This window comes from Aphis gossypii, chromosome 1 (genome assembly GCF_020184175.1).
Source record: "Aphis gossypii isolate Hap1 chromosome 1, ASM2018417v2, whole genome shotgun sequence".
Lineage (NCBI taxonomy): Eukaryota > Metazoa > Arthropoda > Insecta > Hemiptera > Aphididae > Aphis > Aphis gossypii.
Genome location: NC_065530.1, coordinates 21917893 through 21936840, shown reverse-complemented (window position 1 = coordinate 21936840; position 18948 = coordinate 21917893). Strand labels below are relative to the sequence as shown.

Genomic DNA, 18948 nt, shown 5'->3' with positions numbered 1-18948 from the left:
CTTCCATGTTTATAATTATTATTTTTCTTAAAACATGCATATTTTATAACAATCTTAATGATTGAATATTTTTGCATATAAAGTAAATAACTGTATGGTAAGAAGTAGATATGTTAAACGACTAAATAATATGATTAATTAATTTTGACTGTGGACATTTCAGATATATTTATACCTTTAAGATAACGCTGATTTATGATAAAATATGATAATTGAGTATTTGAATAAGTTTAATTGTATAAAACAAAATTAATATTGAGTTAGTCTTCGTACATACGTTTCAGACCATAGTAATTTGCAGAAACACATTGAAAGTTATTTTTCCAAGTGCATAATAGAAGCTTAACATCGTCAATTATATGTAAGTAAAATAAATATTATTATCCATTTAGTTATGTTTTTTGGAAAATTTTTTATTATTACATTTACAACTATTGTACAAAGAAAATGTGAGAGATTTTTAATTATTACACAATAATTGTTTTGATATAGTTATTACTCCAAAATTTAATTAGGTGTTTGTTTACTCAAATTTACACTAATTATAATTTTAGTTATTTTTTTTTAAGTTATATTTTAAAAATATAATACATATACATTTACATAAATTTATAAAATTATAAAATAAATATAATAATAAGGTACATCACAATTTAATAGTTTATCTTTCATTAAAAATTCATAAAGATATCGATATAGTGATGTATGATGTATAATATTATATAATACATTTTATTTTATTTTTAATTATCATTAATAATACATAACGTTAGAAAAATGATTTGTCTTAGACTTGATAAATACCAATTTATTGAGTTATTATATCGAGAAGAATCTTTAAAATAGTTCATTTCCTATAGAATATATAACGTGCATTTATAAATTAATTTTAAGTTCAAGTCAATTTAAATTCTAATAACATTTTGATACTTTTTTTTTTTACTTTACCTACCATAAATTATTTACTAAAAATATGACTACTATAATATAGATAATAGACAATATTTATATTTAGAATAAATTGTCGTATATCAATATTTGAAAAAAAATTAAGTATTTTTAATTAAAATCGTTCGGTTGAGAACATATAATTTGTATCAATAACTTGCCGAAAAAAAAATTCCTCACAGATCTATTGCTAAAATATAATAGTTCACTTTATATACGCATATTAACATGTTACGATTAATTTCATAAAAATCGGATTTTTTATACAGCTTTATTTGATATTATGATATTTAATGTGGATTTCCAACATAATCATTCGACAACTACGTGTTCTTCAATAATTAATAAAATCTACGTTTAGTCTTTTTGACTTAATTTATTGAAAATAATGTGCTTTAAACTTGACATTACTAGTTTTATAGTATAAATAAATATTTAGTTGTATAAATATTAAATTAGGGCAAAAATAATTTTATTTAATTATAAGTAGGTAATATTACTGATTATATAATAATATATTATACATTATATTATGCATACAATAAAAAAGTTTATATTGTTGTTAACTATTTACTCAAATCAAACCCTCCATTATAAAATATTTCTAATCAAGGTTCAAATACTATATTAAATAATAATAATAACAATAATATAATAACCTATGATGAATTCATTAGATTTATAAATATATAGGTTAAATATCATTTTTATATCAATATATTATTTTTTAAATGAATGAATTTATAAAATTGATAAGAAAATAAATATCTAAAGGTGCATCTACCACATTTGTAAATACAAATTATAATAAAGCTTGCGAGAAAACAAGCTCGTTAGTTTAAAATTATCTGTTATCTCATCATACACAATTTTATAAAAAAAAAAAAATAATAATAATACAATCATTACAAGTTATCGATTTAAGAAAACATGTGAATCCAACATAGTAATAGTGAATATGTATGGCACAATAGCTAGTATATTATGTGTATTATACATGCGTTACAGTGATGAACTAGTGAATAAACCCAGTGATGTTCATCGCGTCGTTAAAGATTAGCGTTTCTTCGAGTTTTGTATATTTGTCTAATAAACGGGTCCGATAATCGAAAAAATAATGAGGGAACGCCGAGTATAATATTGTTCTAGTTACACATGCACAATTTTCAACCAGTTGTATGGTTTTGATTAATTTTTTAAACATTATTTTTGTTGTTAAATTCGTTTCGTTCTAATGGCTAAAGGTTCGTCTTCTGGTGGTAGCCAAAGCCCTAAGAGGAAAAACGGCAAATCTAGTAGAGTTAACAGAAACCAACCGACCTTAAATGGATCAGATACAGTATGTAATTACGAACCATATTATTACATAAATGTTAAAGTGAATAATAATAAACTTCGATGATCTTATTTCTACATCATTATTATTTAATGAGTTAGTAATTCCGTATTAATAACCAAAATAATTTGGAAAAACTAAGCCAATTATATAAATATTATCTTCAACTTGCTTTAATGTCATGAAACAGAAAAAAAAAATTAAATTTAGCTATCAATTATTATTATTCGGTTAGATATTTCGGCAATACATTGTTTACTAAAAATTGTGACTAATTAAGATAACGGAAATTCTAGCTCTATATAATAATTAATTATCATAGTATCTTATATTTTTAAAATAATTATTAATATACCTTTCATATTAATAATTAAATACATAAATGAATACAAATAAATATGTACCATATAATATTATAATGTGTATAAAGTAAAATTATTTTTCCTAGTCACTTAAGTATTATATTTAAATTGTATCTTATAATAAAATTATATTATGTATTATTTTATAAACCATGTTACATATTATTTATAAAATTAGGTCATATTATTATTTTATAATATAAAAATGACTTATTAGTAGTTTTATTAACTAATTAGGTACCTACATTATTATTATAAATATAATGACAATTAATAAGCGATGAGTACTGATGTCAAAGAAATTTAATATAAGTATTTATTTTTATTAATAGTTTATTGGCATAAAATATGAAATGTTATAAGTTTATAGAATTTATAATGGAAATTCTATGTTTTTCGTATAATTTTATTATTTTAATATTTGTATAATATAGAAAATTTAAAATGTGCTATTGTATTTTGCCGTGGTAATTAACACATGATAATAAAAAATAGCAAAGATATTTTTAAAATGTAATATACGAATATTTCAATTTTTTTTTTTTTAATTTGCAACTAAATTTAATAACAGTTTTTTTATGTATTTAAAAAAAATATATTTAGATACTAATAAATTGTTTTAAAATTAATATTAATTTTAAAATGATCATACTTACTGCACAATGAAATTAACAATATTATAAATAATATTTTATCTTAAGTTTCATTTTAGTTATATACATAATATTGTATATTTTACTTTTAAATAAAATAAATAAATAATTTCCAGATACAGTAGTCGTCGTTGACTGAATGATTTGCTTTAATTCAAAATCGTTTGATTGTTACGAATTTGTGTTAAACAAATGAAGAACGAAGAATTTTGTTTAATTTAATTTCTTATATCAACGTATCATGGATAATATGTAGGGGTGGATTTAGGTATGTGGTATTGTGGTGGCCCGTGGGCGGAATGCATTTTGGGGGTATAAACAAGAAAATATTTTTTTTTTATTTATTAAAATATCATAAAATTGCTGAGGCCCCTGGGCTGCAGCCCACTCAGCCCTCCCCTAAATCTGACCCTGATAATTGTTTAATGGATGACAGTTATAAATTGAATTGTAATATCATGGTTTTTTTTTTTATTTTATTTGTATTATTTAGGGTTTAAATAGAGTATGTTATTAATATGCTGTATGTTACCAAAGATATTTCCACTCATTTTTCACTAATTTACAAAATATATTAATACCAATGACGATATCTTAAATTTTGATTTTGATTTTTTTTTCTATGTGTGTGTGTTAAAAGAGATTTTAGCTAGATATTATTTTAATCTCGACGGTTATAGTTAGGTTGAACATGACGTGTGTAGTTAAAATTCCCAGGTTGTTACCCAAGAACTAGAAACAGAACCGCTAGTGTAACACCAAATCGCAATCATTATATTGACGTTATTTTTATAGTTGATTCGTGTCACATGCTCACACATACAAAATTATATTAAATTACCATTGTTTAATGAAGTTAGTGATTAAACGAAATTACGTATCATAATGCTTAATGATTTACTAAAATAATATTCAATTAAATGTAATTAACTATTGTAATCTAGAAATGATTTATTACCACTGATAAATGTACAAACATAAATCGAATTTTAAAACCAATAAAATAATCTATTAAACATTTAATGAATTGTTCAATTGCATATAATATGCAATAGTAATACATATTATATGGTATCTGATTATAGAAGATAAATATGTTTGAACTATAAACTATCTTAACTTTTTTTTTTGCGTAGAATTTGAATTTTGTCTTTTTAAATTGAAAGAATTGCACATGTCTGGTGATGTTTTATTGACGTTTTTTTTTCCACTTAAGAATTGCAGTATAATAGTATAACTTACAGTATACTTGCGCACTCACTTAGAAATTGGGCATTGTTCCCACAGCTCTTGTAGGAGGGTGCCAGAACAAAAAAAAAAAAAAAAAAACAAAAATAAAATAAAAACGCCTGACTAGCGAGATAATAATAATAAAAAAGAGGTACTTGCTAATGTCACCGAAATGTCCGGTCGCCAGCTGTACGGCCGAAGAAAACTTGAGTAAACATTAACACAGTGTATAAAAAACTGTTTGGAACGGAAACAACCTATATTCATTTGACATATGCCACATATACACGTTATTATTTTTCAAACACTATACCTAAACTCAAATTAGGCACTTTTCAAGTGTTTATAGCGTTTCAATATAATATTATGTTATATCTGATGGTTACCCTGTTCGCGTGGGTTTTGTGAACCGGAAAGGGTGGAGTTGAGTGTTATTGTTCCATATTTCTATGTTTGCAATGTTTGAATACTTTATTCACAAGGCTTTTGTTGAAAATATTAGACAAAAGTGACGAGTTGATCAAAAAATTGAATGTTGCATTTTTAATTTTTTTATCAGCTGAAAAACGGAAAAGAGCGAATAGATTTCAAAAATACTATTTAAATGTTGATTCAATGTTAATAACTGTGCCAATAATAAATTTGTAACTTCTTCTTTAATAGAATTAATTTTACATAATATTTGCGAGCTTACCTGTATAAACTCTATGTGCGTTTTGTCCGAATATTAAGCCGACGAAATTCAAATAAAAAGATATTTGTAAATGGTAACAAAGAGGTATAGTATAAAATATAAGAAACCGTAATTCCAGCAAAAAAATCCTCTGTCATCATAAATATATTTTACTGGACATAAATGTGGCTATACAATATCAGAAATAGTGCCAAAAATATAAAAGTCCATAGGAACCCAAAAACATTCTCATGTAATTTATATATAAACAGATATACGTTCGAATCTTTTTCAAACATAAACGCATAACTCATATGAACTATTTTATTTCGCTTAGAAGTATGTGTTAGAACTTGGAGCATCGTAGTCAAATTATCGTTTAACAATAATTTTGTTTTTCGATAACGCTTTACAAATCGTAAATCGTAAATTCATCATCGTAATGGTTATTTAGTATTTAATAGAGCACAAAAACCAAAATATAATTTTATTTAGATTCAATGTTCATTGATTCTAAGAAAATAAATATAAATGCCAGAGTTTATATTTATTTTCATTATTCAATGTTATATGATAAATTGAAAATGTTACTACCTAGTGTTGTCATCAGATTAAAACGGCATATTATGTATTTTTCTTTTGCGTAGGTATTAAAGTTTGTGATTAAATAATTTATACAGCTTAAATTAATAATTTTCTATATATTTTTTTTTTGGTTTGTTCTACAATTTAAAACTCTAGAAAAGTGTATACCTCACATAAAATATTATTAAAGCCTGTCTCATTGAAGTTTAAAAAAAAATACTCTTTAAAATCTTACTTCTAAAATATTGAAACATACTAATAATAATTAACGAAATCTTGCATTTAAATATTGTTCAGTTTACAATAATATTGTCTAATATAAATTTAAAAAAATCTAATTTATAACTTTGTAAGTAACATTTATTTGTTTATGTTAAGCATTGCGTGAAATGAATATAATATTATTTACTATGAAATAGTAATAGTCTCAATTAAATGATTTTTAGTAAGTAAAAATTATATTGATATACATAGATACATAATAAATTATAAAAAGTACCTATTGGATTGACCGTAGTGTGAATAATGTGACGTCATTTTTTTTAAAACTGCAGATATAATTATAGAATAGATATAATTGATTCATCATTCTTTTTGGATTCCGAATGTTAAAGACAATATTTTATAATTTTTTTATTACACTATGCGAAGAAATATGTTTAATTATAACTTTATGATTAAATATTGATTTGGTAATTTGCTCCTTAAAATTGCCGATTTTCGCTAAATATACTTTATAATATACTTAATATACTTTTGGTTTTTGCATCACAGAACACATACTTTTTAATTTTAACAAATTTTATGTGAAAACAATTATAACCAAATTATACCTTTCTTTGAGCTGTGTTAGTACATAAATACTCTGGCAGTAATGTTCAACTATTATTTTAAATATTTTCAAAATTTTTCGCTTCACGTATTTTTATTTTATTTAAAGGTTTATAACTTGCTATTTATCATAAAAATATTATTATAATATGATGATTGTTTTGAAAACATTAAATTACAATGACATTAAATTATGTAAATAAAATATATTTTAAAAAGTAAAAGTTTTTTTTCAATAATGAGTGTAAACTTACCATCTATAATATGTAAATGGCACGTTTCTAAAATTTAACAACTATAGCTGATATCAGTGTGTGATATAATTTTAAATTGATTCAAAAGTAACTATACCTATCATATTATTATCAAGAAATGTATTGGTAATTTATGTGAAACATGTTCGTAAATCTTCAAGGATTTTATTAGATTTGCTAAAATATACCTTAATATATTTATGAAATTCTCATACCGTCAACATTGTCTTCGAAATTTGTTCCGTGTGTAATTTTCATATTATGATATAAATTGACTGATAAAATATTGTTAAAATGACTAACCGTTGACTATAGTTGAAAGATTGTTGGAACGACTAACGGAATACAAATAATATTTGCACTGCAACATCGTACACTATTACCTATTATGCACGTTTGAGTTAAGCAAAATTTAATTTAATACTTAAGTGAAAACGCTTTATGGTACGATATTAATTTAAAACGCTCAATATCTAATTACATATTATATTTATATTTTAGATTAAAATGTTGCACAACGTATGATACCTATAACCTGTACCGTTAAGGTTAAGCACTTGCAATTACTTACAATTTAAGAAGACAACCACGTTTTATTATCAAACTTTCTTATATATATTATTATAAACTTATAAATATAATTAAATAACAATATTTATTATAATTGGAAAAACTATATGTAAATTCAATCACGGTCCAAAGGTTTCTTAGATAATTTTGTATTAATATTAGTTACTTTAATAAGAGTAAACAAATAATAACTAAATTATATAATCATTATTTTTACATTTATATAAATTTATAACTATTACCTATAACATTATAAATGCAGATATAAAATGTACCACTTGGGGTGATATAGGAGTGAACTCCCTTGAATAGGTACTTCTCTATAATATTATACACGAATTGGTAGGTGCGTGAAAATAAAATATATGATTTCCTATATTTGTGGTAAAATCATTACGACGTTATGCTCGAACAAAATAATAATGACGACCGATGTGGATTTAACGATGCGCTGCTCATCCAGTCGTCATTATTTATTGTTATTATTATTTTATTTTATAAGTTCTCTGAAACGGTGTACTCTTATATACACTAAATACATTGTTGTGAGGCGCAGGGAAAAATACAGAATTAGAACTGTTGTATTTGAAGAGAATAAATGAAGCTTAGCGCAAAGATATTATTATTGCAAAATAGATTAACCAGGTTTAGGCATGCTGAATAGTTTTATTTTATTTTGTTAATAAAATAGTTGGTTAAAAGTTCATCGAGGTATTTGTCGTCTATACAATTGTAATATGAACTAAAAATTTTCGAAATATGATTAGGAAAAAAATTGTAATACTCAGTCATTCACGTATCTTTGTCTTTTAATTTATACCCAGCAGGTATACTATTCATGTTCTGTCCCTTTTTCGTTATTCATAAAAATATATTATACACACACGCGGCATACACACACACACATACTATGTATATTAATATTAGTAATATTACCGTTGTCGCAGCGTTTGGGAGAGCGCAACAGGACTTTTAATCCGATTCCGGGATTGTATGCTGTGCGTTGCTACAAATCCTCCCGCCGCTACGTTCAGAGCTATTATAATTGATTCGTGACTCTTTGCCGGGACAGATCAGTGCGGGTAGGGCATGTAGGTATCCGATGTATAAAGCACGCGCCCCAAGGGTAAAAATTCACGTACCGGGTCAGGAGGTGAAGGGCGATCGGAATAGAAAGTCGTAATTCTTTTCTTTTCCTCCACCCTGAGCCGCTGCGTTTTTCGCTTTTATTCCATTTTCTCCCTAATATACCTACGCGCCTACGCAGTCGGCCGCTCGACGCTTTCCGTATCCATCCATCTATCCCTCTCGCCCACTCTCTCACTTTCTATATGTCCCTCATACTCTATCTCACTTCACGGTCGTTTCCTACTCGACGAGTGCTGCAAACCCCGTCACTATGTCGTTCATACGTACCCACAAAGTCCTGTATATGTATAATGTATATATATATATATAAAGGATAATATAACCCACCTATACGTGTACGTTCGTGTACATATTATATACGAAACTGTACGGGCGAACGTCTTTTCAATCTGCGTCCCATTGTGTGGTGGGCGCGTGCTTTTCGGACCCGAACCGCCGTCGTTAGCGCCGCTTTTGCAACGGGCGCGAGGCGAGAACAAGTCAGCAGTTTTCTCGTTCAATGCGCTCCGCCGGCGCGTCGTTATCTTTATAATTAAGGCCGACCGCGCGCGACGGATGCCTACGTAGTCTCCTCCGCTATCGCCGTTATTAGATGTATATATGTAGAGAAAGAAAGCCGATTAAATACATCGGGTCTGCAGCTCGGCAGAAGAGATTATGATAATATAATATCAGTTTCTAGTTTTTATTATTATTATTATTGTTATTTTTTTTTATTTTCGTAGAGAGCTTTTTTTTATAATTTTAATTTGTTCGTTCAAGTATTGTTTCCATCGCTTAAAAATATTAAAATAAATACGCCACGTGAATCTTTGACCAACTGTGTCAGTTTTCAGAACATCCGTCATAACACATAACTTTTAAATTTAAATTTTAATTAATAGAACTCCTCACTCTCATGACGTGTGTTGTATAAAATTACAATATAGTAAATTTGCGTTTTGCAGTACTGATTTTTCAGTTTCGTATTATTAAATGAATTGGCCTCCTATAAAACTTAAAGGTCAAAACATTATTTACGTTTATACGTTGGTTTTTTACGTTCATTTTTAAACAAATTATGAGCATGTATAATATTAAAAATCTTCAATTTTAAAATGATCATAACCTCGTTAAAATTTTAAATATCGTAAAAAAACTTACGTAAATACTCTGATAATGATCTTATGTTTATGTTTTTTAATCAGTAAATGTACACTAATATTAAAGTTAACAATATAAAATTGGTTATTGACTATAGTGAATACAAATTTGCTATATTTTAAGTTTTTGAGACAGAACCAATACACGACTTTCTCTCATGATGAATTAACCGCATACAATTCAAACGTGAATTTTCGAAATACCTTTAACTGTAACACGTCTAAAATAAACGATATTCGTGTCATTGTGGTGCACCAAATACATAAAATATATAAATTTGGATAAGGTGAATAATGAAAATAAAATGGGCGAATCTGTGTGCAAAATCGTTATTTTAATGTTTTATAATAATATATTATTGAATTTTTTATTCTCAGTGGCGTATTTACGGGGGTGGTGTTAGGGCTTCCCCCCCCCCTCCCCTAAAACCAAAATATTTTATATAATGTTTAGAACAAAATAAAAACGAAGTACTGATATCTCGTAATTTGTATCATAAATATAATATAACCCCCCCCCAGAAATAAATCGTATCTACACCACTGTTTATTCTATGTACCTAACGTATTGAAATTACTCAGAAAATATTGCACTCCTACTACCTGGTAAACAGATATTCTAAAAAAAAAATTATCCAAAAATATTTTTGACTCAAGATTAATATCAGAAATTATTTTATGTCTTATTGTAATAATATAATATATACTCAGTAATATACTCCAAAATATATATCCGTACGTTAAAAACGTTTTTAAACATTAAAAGTTTTTATAGTTTAATGGCCTCATAAATATATTAACGTTTCGTAATTTATTTACGAATTAAGGATTCGTATTATTATATTTAAGCAAGGAGTTATTTGTTGTCTAAAACAAATTACAAAGATAAAATACGCTTTGTAAAAGAATTTTGATTTTCATTGCACATCAGTACTTAGTACTTAGTTGTTGTATAGTTTATTGTCTTTGAATTCGTTAATATATAATATATATATATATTTAATATATAATAATCAATAAGTAAAAACATGGTTTAATTTTTACATTATTTTTTTTTTTAAGTAAAAAATATACACACTACACTAGTATATAATAATGAGCATAATTATGTTAAATTAAATTTATAGCCTACCAGCGTAGGTCATCACTAACTAAGTATCAAGTTATATAGATTATATGTTAGTAAAAACTAACTCATAAATCGAATATTAACAAATTAGAAATCGCCTATAGCACTTTAAAAACAATTTGTACACTAGCGATTTGCATATTATTTTTTTTAATAATTCTACTAGAATACCATCAACACATTTCAATACATCAAATTTAATTTATTTTTAATATTATTATAGTAAATCGTCATTTATAAAATTAAATAATTTTTACGGGTTGTCTCATTATATAACAACAAATATTATATTATCCTGTTTATTTTATTTATTCAGAGATTTTGGGTATACACACAACATTTATACTAAGTATACAGTGTACCAAGTTCTTCTCTTTATAGGGCGTACACATTTATAATGTTTTGTAAATATTTTATTTTAACGAAAGAATAATATTGATATAAGTAATTTATTGCAAAAATAAGTACACATTATTTTGAAAATAAATTGGTAGTTATTTAAATAATATGGCTGCATCAAAAAAAAAAAAATATATATATATACATATATATAATAATTGTTATAAGATCACTGTAGTAAGTGATATTCAAATGTATAATTGAATTAATCATTTTAATATTTTCTGAAATGTAATTATTAAGTATAGCCGTATAAATAGGTAGGTATACAATAATACATTTAACGCAGTAAACCTAATCTTATTTTTAAATGACTATCTTATATAAACTGTACTTAAAATAATTTAATGGTTTATTTCGCATACAAATATTTATAAAATTAAACTATTTTTTGTATTATAGATTATGAATTAAGTCATTTTCATACCTACTAACTTAAAATCTAGTTTTTAATTATTGAAAATTCAAGGTCTCTAAGTAATTTGATGTATGTATTTGCGTAAGATTCATTTTTAGATCATATATACATAATGTGATATTACAAAAAAGAATGTATTTATAACGTGTCGTAGAATATATTTCTGCAGAACTACGCGAATTAAGGATTAAAATTAATTGTACTAGGTAGTGTTATTGTGATACTGATTATTAAGTTTTTCTCAATAGAGAAAAAAATCATTTTTTGATTGTGCTTGAAAACTAAAACATTTGATTCGGTTAAAAACTAATTGGTTAATATTTAGAGTTTAAAGGTCCTGCAAAGAAAATTAACTTACTGATTTTATCAGTTTTGAATGAATCAATATATAAAATATATTTACCTGCTGATTTGACCTCTTTAAATAATTTTTAATTAAATTCATTGAGTATTAATAATTTGATACTGGAAAAACATGTATTTATAAATATTTAAATAAATTCTATTGGAATATTGATTCATAATTACTTTTCAGTATAAGTTCTACCATCACAAAAAAAAAAATAAAAATTATATAATTCTGAATAAACCATTGAATATAGTAAAACAAAATACTTGTTATACTTACAATTATTTAAATGCAAATAATATTCATAAAAAAGTGTTCCGATAAAATGAAATGTTTGTCTATATTAACTATAGATATTGCTTTTAGTTAAACATTTAATATGTATTTATTGATCATATAAAACAATCGTTTTTTAGAATTAACAAACAACAGTAGAAATTATAGAAATGTTCCAGATGTCTGTGATTTATAGCGTTTTTAGATTATTCCTCCCTTGTCTTTTCGATCGACTTAAAATATTTTCACTTTTTTTTAATATATTCTTTTGTTTGCATTTTCTCGTTGATTTCTTGTTGTTTAACAATTACGTTAATATTTTTTTACTATATAAGGTGGCATATGGCTTAACTTTTATAATATACAATGTTTTATTATAAAGCTGTGTACTAAAAAAATAAAAAATAATGTATTGATATATTTATTTATATATTGTATATCATAAGCTTAATCGAAATACTGTTATTAAATATTGTCACTTTTTTATATAGTTCGTTTTATCAATATTTTAAAATTACCCTCATCGAATTAAACACGAAAATATTATTTTTTTTTTAACGAAAATAAGTTAAGATATAGTAAAATATTTTAATGTTCATATTTAAATATAAGGTTAAAAAGAATTAAGTTAGTATTAGTAAGTTTTATCGTAGTTAATGGACGAAATGCAAGTTTTCATATTTTTATACTTTGAACTCATTTGAAATCGATATTTATTTCTATATAAATAAAATTGTTACCTGTAGCAATCTTTCATTTTATATATTTTAATCTCAAAAGTGCTGTGTTCAGACTTCATAACAAAATTTTAATGCTTAAACTTTTATTAAAAAATAAATATACATAAATTGTTTTATATTTTGTATACCTTTAAAAAAAAAAAATATATATATATATATTTTGCTTTGACTTTTTATAATATTTGTATTGTTATACAAAAATAATATTTTTATGGATTCAGTTTATAATTAACAATAATTATTTACATCAACTTATAAAAGGTTGGGATAAAGGTATAAAAAAACGCATTACTATTATTTTGACCTAACTAAATAGTATTATAGTTTCTGGTTTGATTATGTTTACTTATTTAGAAAGCTAAATTTTAAAAACATTTTATATTTTAATAGATACATAGGTTTATTAATTTGAAATTAAAATCAAATTATATTATATAGGTCAAAATGCAATTATTATAAACTAATAAAGATAAAATAATGTATGTTGGTATAATTAATTTATTAATGTATTTGTATTTTTTTTTTATCGGTAAAAAATGTCTAGAATATTATTTATAAAAAATATTCAACAGTGTTAAATTTTATGAATAACTTATTCTAATGTCTATGTTTTTTTTAGAATTATTCCAGAAACATGACCAAAGCGCAAACGGAAAGTACTAAACCAGTACCATTGGCACCACCTTCCACTCAGCAGTCATGGATACTAAAAAATCCAATTCCTTTAGTATTAGAGATACTTATCATCTTTCAAATGTTTTTTGTTACGTTATTTTTCAAGATGTTCAGAGTGTTTCTGCCAAGTTCAAAAAAATCTGTCAAAGGAAATGTTGTTCTGGTAAATTATAATATATTCGTTTAATTACTTTAATTATAATATGAGACATTGGTATGTTTTGTTGTCACATTAGACAAAGATTTTTTATACACTTTTTAAATTTAAATTTATAATTTATCATACTATAATACATACATTTATTTTAGAAATAGTTGTTATATTAAGAAATTATTTATTTTAATATTTTAAATAGACATACAAAGTATTATACAATCTTTAAAATCAATAACTCTTAGAACAATTACCTATTTACCGTCGTTCCGTAATATGTTTGTAATTGAACTATCTATAATATCTTAATATCTATCAAAATATCACAGCTACAGTAACTACTATCTATTTTAAATTTCCAAATTTTCTAAAGGACTGTCAAAAATGACGTACAATATTATGAAAATAGTATAGTTATTATTAATATATTGATACTTTGTTATTTTATAAAGATGAATCACAGTTTAAATTTCATCTCAGTATTATTTAATACTTTAAATATTTTATTAATGTTTTCTGATTTAATATTATAATTATAATATAATGTAGAACATGTTGTTTTATTATAGTTATATCATTGATATGGTTCATTTTAATTTATGATATTTGAATACCTGGTAATTAGTTATTAATATTCAATTATACTCTAAATATAAGTTATGATAATTAAGTTAATTATGGTAAAATGAACTTAACGAAGTGAACATCTGAATATGAATTTGATATGTACGTCGAAACTTTGTAAAACAACAGTGTACTAACATGATCGTTAAAATATATTAGTGCTACAGAATATATTATTAGTACAACAATATAATTTTATTGTTCGGTCGATCTGTACAGTGAGTCGAGTTCAAACCAAGTTAACTAAATGGTGTGCAAATTGTAAATGTTTACAACAATGATCCATATTGCTTGTATTAAATGACTATAACCACAAATAATTAGTATTCGAGTCATAATATTTTAAAATTATGAAATTAAAACATCAATAGAACTCTATGCTTGTTTAATTTTTTAATTAATTGTGTTCACAGATCACGGGCTCGGGAAGAGGCCTTGGCCGTGAACTGGCCTTAGAGTTCGCTCAACTAGGCGCTAAAGTAGCGTGTGTCGATGTGGATCAGACAAGCAATGAAGAAACGGTTAAACTTATCGAGGCGAAGGTTCCTGGTGTGTCGGCCAAGGCATACACAGTTAACGTGGCAGTTAGCTCCGAAACAGCTGCACTCGCCGTCAAAGTGGAGCTCGACCTAGGTCCGGTGGATATACTCATTAACAACGCGGCCGTTATCGTCGGTCATACGTTCCTGGGTGCCCAGGATCACACTATTTCTACCATTATCAACATAAATCTGCTCGGGCATTTTTGGGTAAATTAGTGAAAATTGAAAAAAAAAATAAACATATTAAATTTAATAAAACATACAGGGTGACTCAAACTCGAAAATATGGAAAACCATTGGTCTAGTTTGCTTTTTTGACATTTGTGATCACTAAAATGCATATAATATACAACTTTCACGTAAACACCTAGCAAAGTAATACAAAATACATAATTTAAATTGTAGTAGTATTGCTGTTTTTTTTTATTCAGAGTTGCCGTTATTCGATGTCATGTGATATTGGATTTTAGAAATAAACATATTTTAAATAAACGTGAAATACTATTTAACTTAACAGATAGACATATCTGAGTAAACAAACCGTCAACTTTGTGTACAATTTAAATTATTTTAATATTCATATACAACTAAGGACATTTAATACTCTTATGTAGGATTATTATAAATACTAGGGCGATATTCACATACGTTTTCTCAGTAATACATATTTATAAAATAAACGTACGCGGAATATTAAGAAATATGTATAATACAGATTTAATTATTTAGTACAACACCCGTTACTAATAATATTACTGTGGACATGTCATATTCAAAGCATTAACATGAATCAACAATTAACACTGAAAGTCGATTTAATCACATTTTTAATTTTTCAATTTTTTGACTGGGATTAAATTTAAAGAAATTTTCCCGCAACCTCGAAAATCATTTAAGTTGATTTTTCACAATCCAATTTTAAACTAAAATATTTAAATGTTCACTGAAGAAGTTCACATTTAATTTTAAAGAAGTACGTTTTAATAAAATCCCAGATTATTGTCTTTTGAATAATCTATTCTTGCATTCGAATTAAAAATAGGTAAACGCGAACAACAGTAATTTTATTTAAATAAATTATCTTCATGATTTTATTAATAATTCGTTTCTGTAATATTTTTTTTTGTCGTGGTTTAGATGATACGTTCGTTCTTGCCGGGTATGATGAAGAGGAATAGCGGTCACATTGTGGCCATTTCATCAATTTCGTCTCTTAGTGGCGAGGCCAAACTATCGGCTTACTCGGCTAGCAAGTGGGGTATTAATGGTAAGCCAAATGCTACGTACTACGATAAAACTTTTTACTGTAAACACCAAACTTTAAGATCTACATTATTTATTTTTTTTATGACATGACTTCATCTTGAAGTTTTGACATATTATTATTATTATATGATTTGAAGTGCGTTATTATCAATTCAAAACTATTGTTTTGAATATTAGACATTTAGTGATACATAAAGAGAGAAAATATATAACGGTTTTGAAATATTTTTTACTAGGTTGATATTTGTTTTATCGTTATCGTTTTAAAGTATTTTACCTTTTTGAATAATAACACATATATTTATATCATATTTTAGAGTAAAATATTTTACCGAGAACTGCAGTATATAAATATTGAATGAGTGAGTGGACAACTAGCTAAAACTTTATAAATATTAAAAGGTTTGATCGTTAAAGAGTGAGTCGTATAGAAATACCCAGAAAAATGTAGGTTCAATATTCTGTTTATCAATATTTTAAATATTCATAAGTTAACTAACTACCTACTCGTTTAATTTTTATATACTTACTAACATTTTTAGAAAAATATTTTGCTCTTAAATATTAAATTCTATATTCGGCTATTCCATAAGGTAACACGACAAAAACCTTAAAAAATGAATTATAATAATAAAAAACTGTAAAATATATTTTAGTTTGTAATTTCTTCAAATAATTTACAAAAACATACCATGATCCTTTAGCGTATTATTTATATCTTGTTTGCAATAAATTTATTTCTAGGAATGATGGAAAGTCTTAGAGAGGAACTTCGGGAGCATTCACACAACAAAATCCATACCACTGTTGTGATGCCACGCCTAATTAACACTAGTGCTGATTATATGAAATCTATTAACAGCAGGTATTACCATTTTTAAACAATAAATACGGTAAAAGGGAAAAACCAATTTTGTTCATTTATTTTTTTACTTGCTCTATTTTAGAATAACAACATTCTGATTCTATGTGTTAATTTAAAATAAATTTGAAAATTAACATTTTTCATTGATGAGTCTATGAGTATCTCTATAGGTTTTAATTTATCAGCACATAATTTTTTAACATCACTTCTTTAAGATACCTTCTATTATACTTACTATTTTATAAAAAATATTATAATATACCTACAACTAAGTATTAATAAATCGAATTATGTATTATAATTAATTATTGAAAAGTAAAAATTTGAAAGGTTTTTGTGACAAATGTCATATAAGCTTTAAATTATAAACATTAATCGGATACTTATGGTATGATAATCGGTTTTCAGGTTGCCGGTGTTGAGTGTGGAATATGCCGCTAAAGCTACGGTCCACGGAATTTTGACGAATGAAGTTGAATTCACTATTCCTCACATATCATATTTTACAAATATTATACGGAAGTAAGCTACTTAGCAAATGCATTATTTGATTATGTAAAACTAATTTGTTTTGTTTTTCTTCAGACTGTTTCCCGTCAATATTTCTGATTCGATAAAAAATATTTTCTATGTGAAAATTATGTTACCATCACAAGAATACCAGGATAATCTGCCTAATATGTCAATCATTAATCGTACTGTAGCAACTAATTAAAAATAGCGTTTGTATAACGTGTTTGTTATTAATTAAGTAATTTAAAAATAATATTATATCTTATAATGTAATGATAGTTCTACAATAAATCAAGCCGCAGGTACTTATTTTGAAGTGCTAGCTGATAAAAAATAATATTTTAAGCGATTTTGTTTTAATTCAATTAAATACATATAAATTAATCAACTAAATTAGCTGATATGTACACAATTTTATAGTTATAACTATCACATTACGGATAAATTATATCATATTTTTTTTTCTGTCATTTTAATGTTATGAATGGGTTTTTAAAGTCTTATACAAATTTTAAAATATTCGTTATTTATACGTGTTTATTTATTATAAAAGTAAAAAAAAAATATTTAAGGTGTTTTTTATTTATTTAAAAACTGTGTTAACCTGTTATGGAAAATAAAGCTGATATTTGTTTGAAAGTGTAAAAAATAAAAATAAATAACTTTTCTGTCTTTATTTTAAACATTCAATTCACTGACTAACGTATTTTAATTTCATTTATTTGAATATTGAGAGTAAATTTTAGCAGTTTATATGCTTCACATGTTGTAGAATTAAAATAATTTGCTTAATACAATTTGAATTTAATTGGTTATTTATTTGATAAAAAAGCCATACACTATATACAATAATATAAATAACACAATTTTAAAAAATTGATATTAAAATAGTAATTATATGTCAAGTTATTGATTCGAATAATGTGTATTAGTAGTAGTTTATACTAATGTTTATCTTTATGTGAATAAACTTGAAATTGAAATCCATAAACTTATTTTTTCAAATATTTTGTCAAACATACGTAATTTAAAATATATACTATAATTTAATATTTATACAATATGAATAAATAATATAAAAGTGTTAGCAACATAATTTAAAGCAATGTTTTAATCCAACATAAATGATTTAACGAACATAATATATTTTATAGTCGTGTCTATCATATTAAACGGAATTAACTACACGATACTTAAATAGATAAAATAAATAATGATGAATCAAGATTTAAAGAGGAGTGAATAGTTATAACGTAATAATATTA

At 24.9% G+C, this 18948-nt stretch overlaps 1 protein-coding gene across 4 annotated transcripts; it reads left to right on the top strand.

Moving 5' to 3' along the window:
* The first annotated feature begins 229 nt into the window (after positions 1-229).
* On the top strand, positions 230-18355 carry LOC114130248 (short-chain dehydrogenase/reductase family 16C member 6-like). 4 transcript variants are annotated; one of them, XM_050197331.1, is made up of 8 exons: positions 1914-2124; positions 2193-2287; positions 13664-13882; positions 14911-15246; positions 16177-16306; positions 17050-17170; positions 17579-17692; positions 17756-18355. In XM_050197331.1, exons 3-8 carry the CDS (start codon positions 13679-13681, stop codon positions 17883-17885), a joined length of 1035 nt encoding a protein of 344 aa, XP_050053288.1. In that variant the 5' UTR covers positions 1914-2124; positions 2193-2287; positions 13664-13678; the 3' UTR covers positions 17886-18355. The 4 variants fall into 4 exon arrangements, with proteins under 4 accessions (XP_050053289.1, XP_027850979.2, XP_050053288.1 ...); XM_050197332.1 differs by lacking the exons at positions 1914-2124; positions 2193-2287 and adding an exon at positions 230-361; XM_027995178.2 differs by having other exon boundaries at positions 1913-2287.
* The last annotated feature ends 593 nt before the right edge of the window (positions 18356-18948 follow it).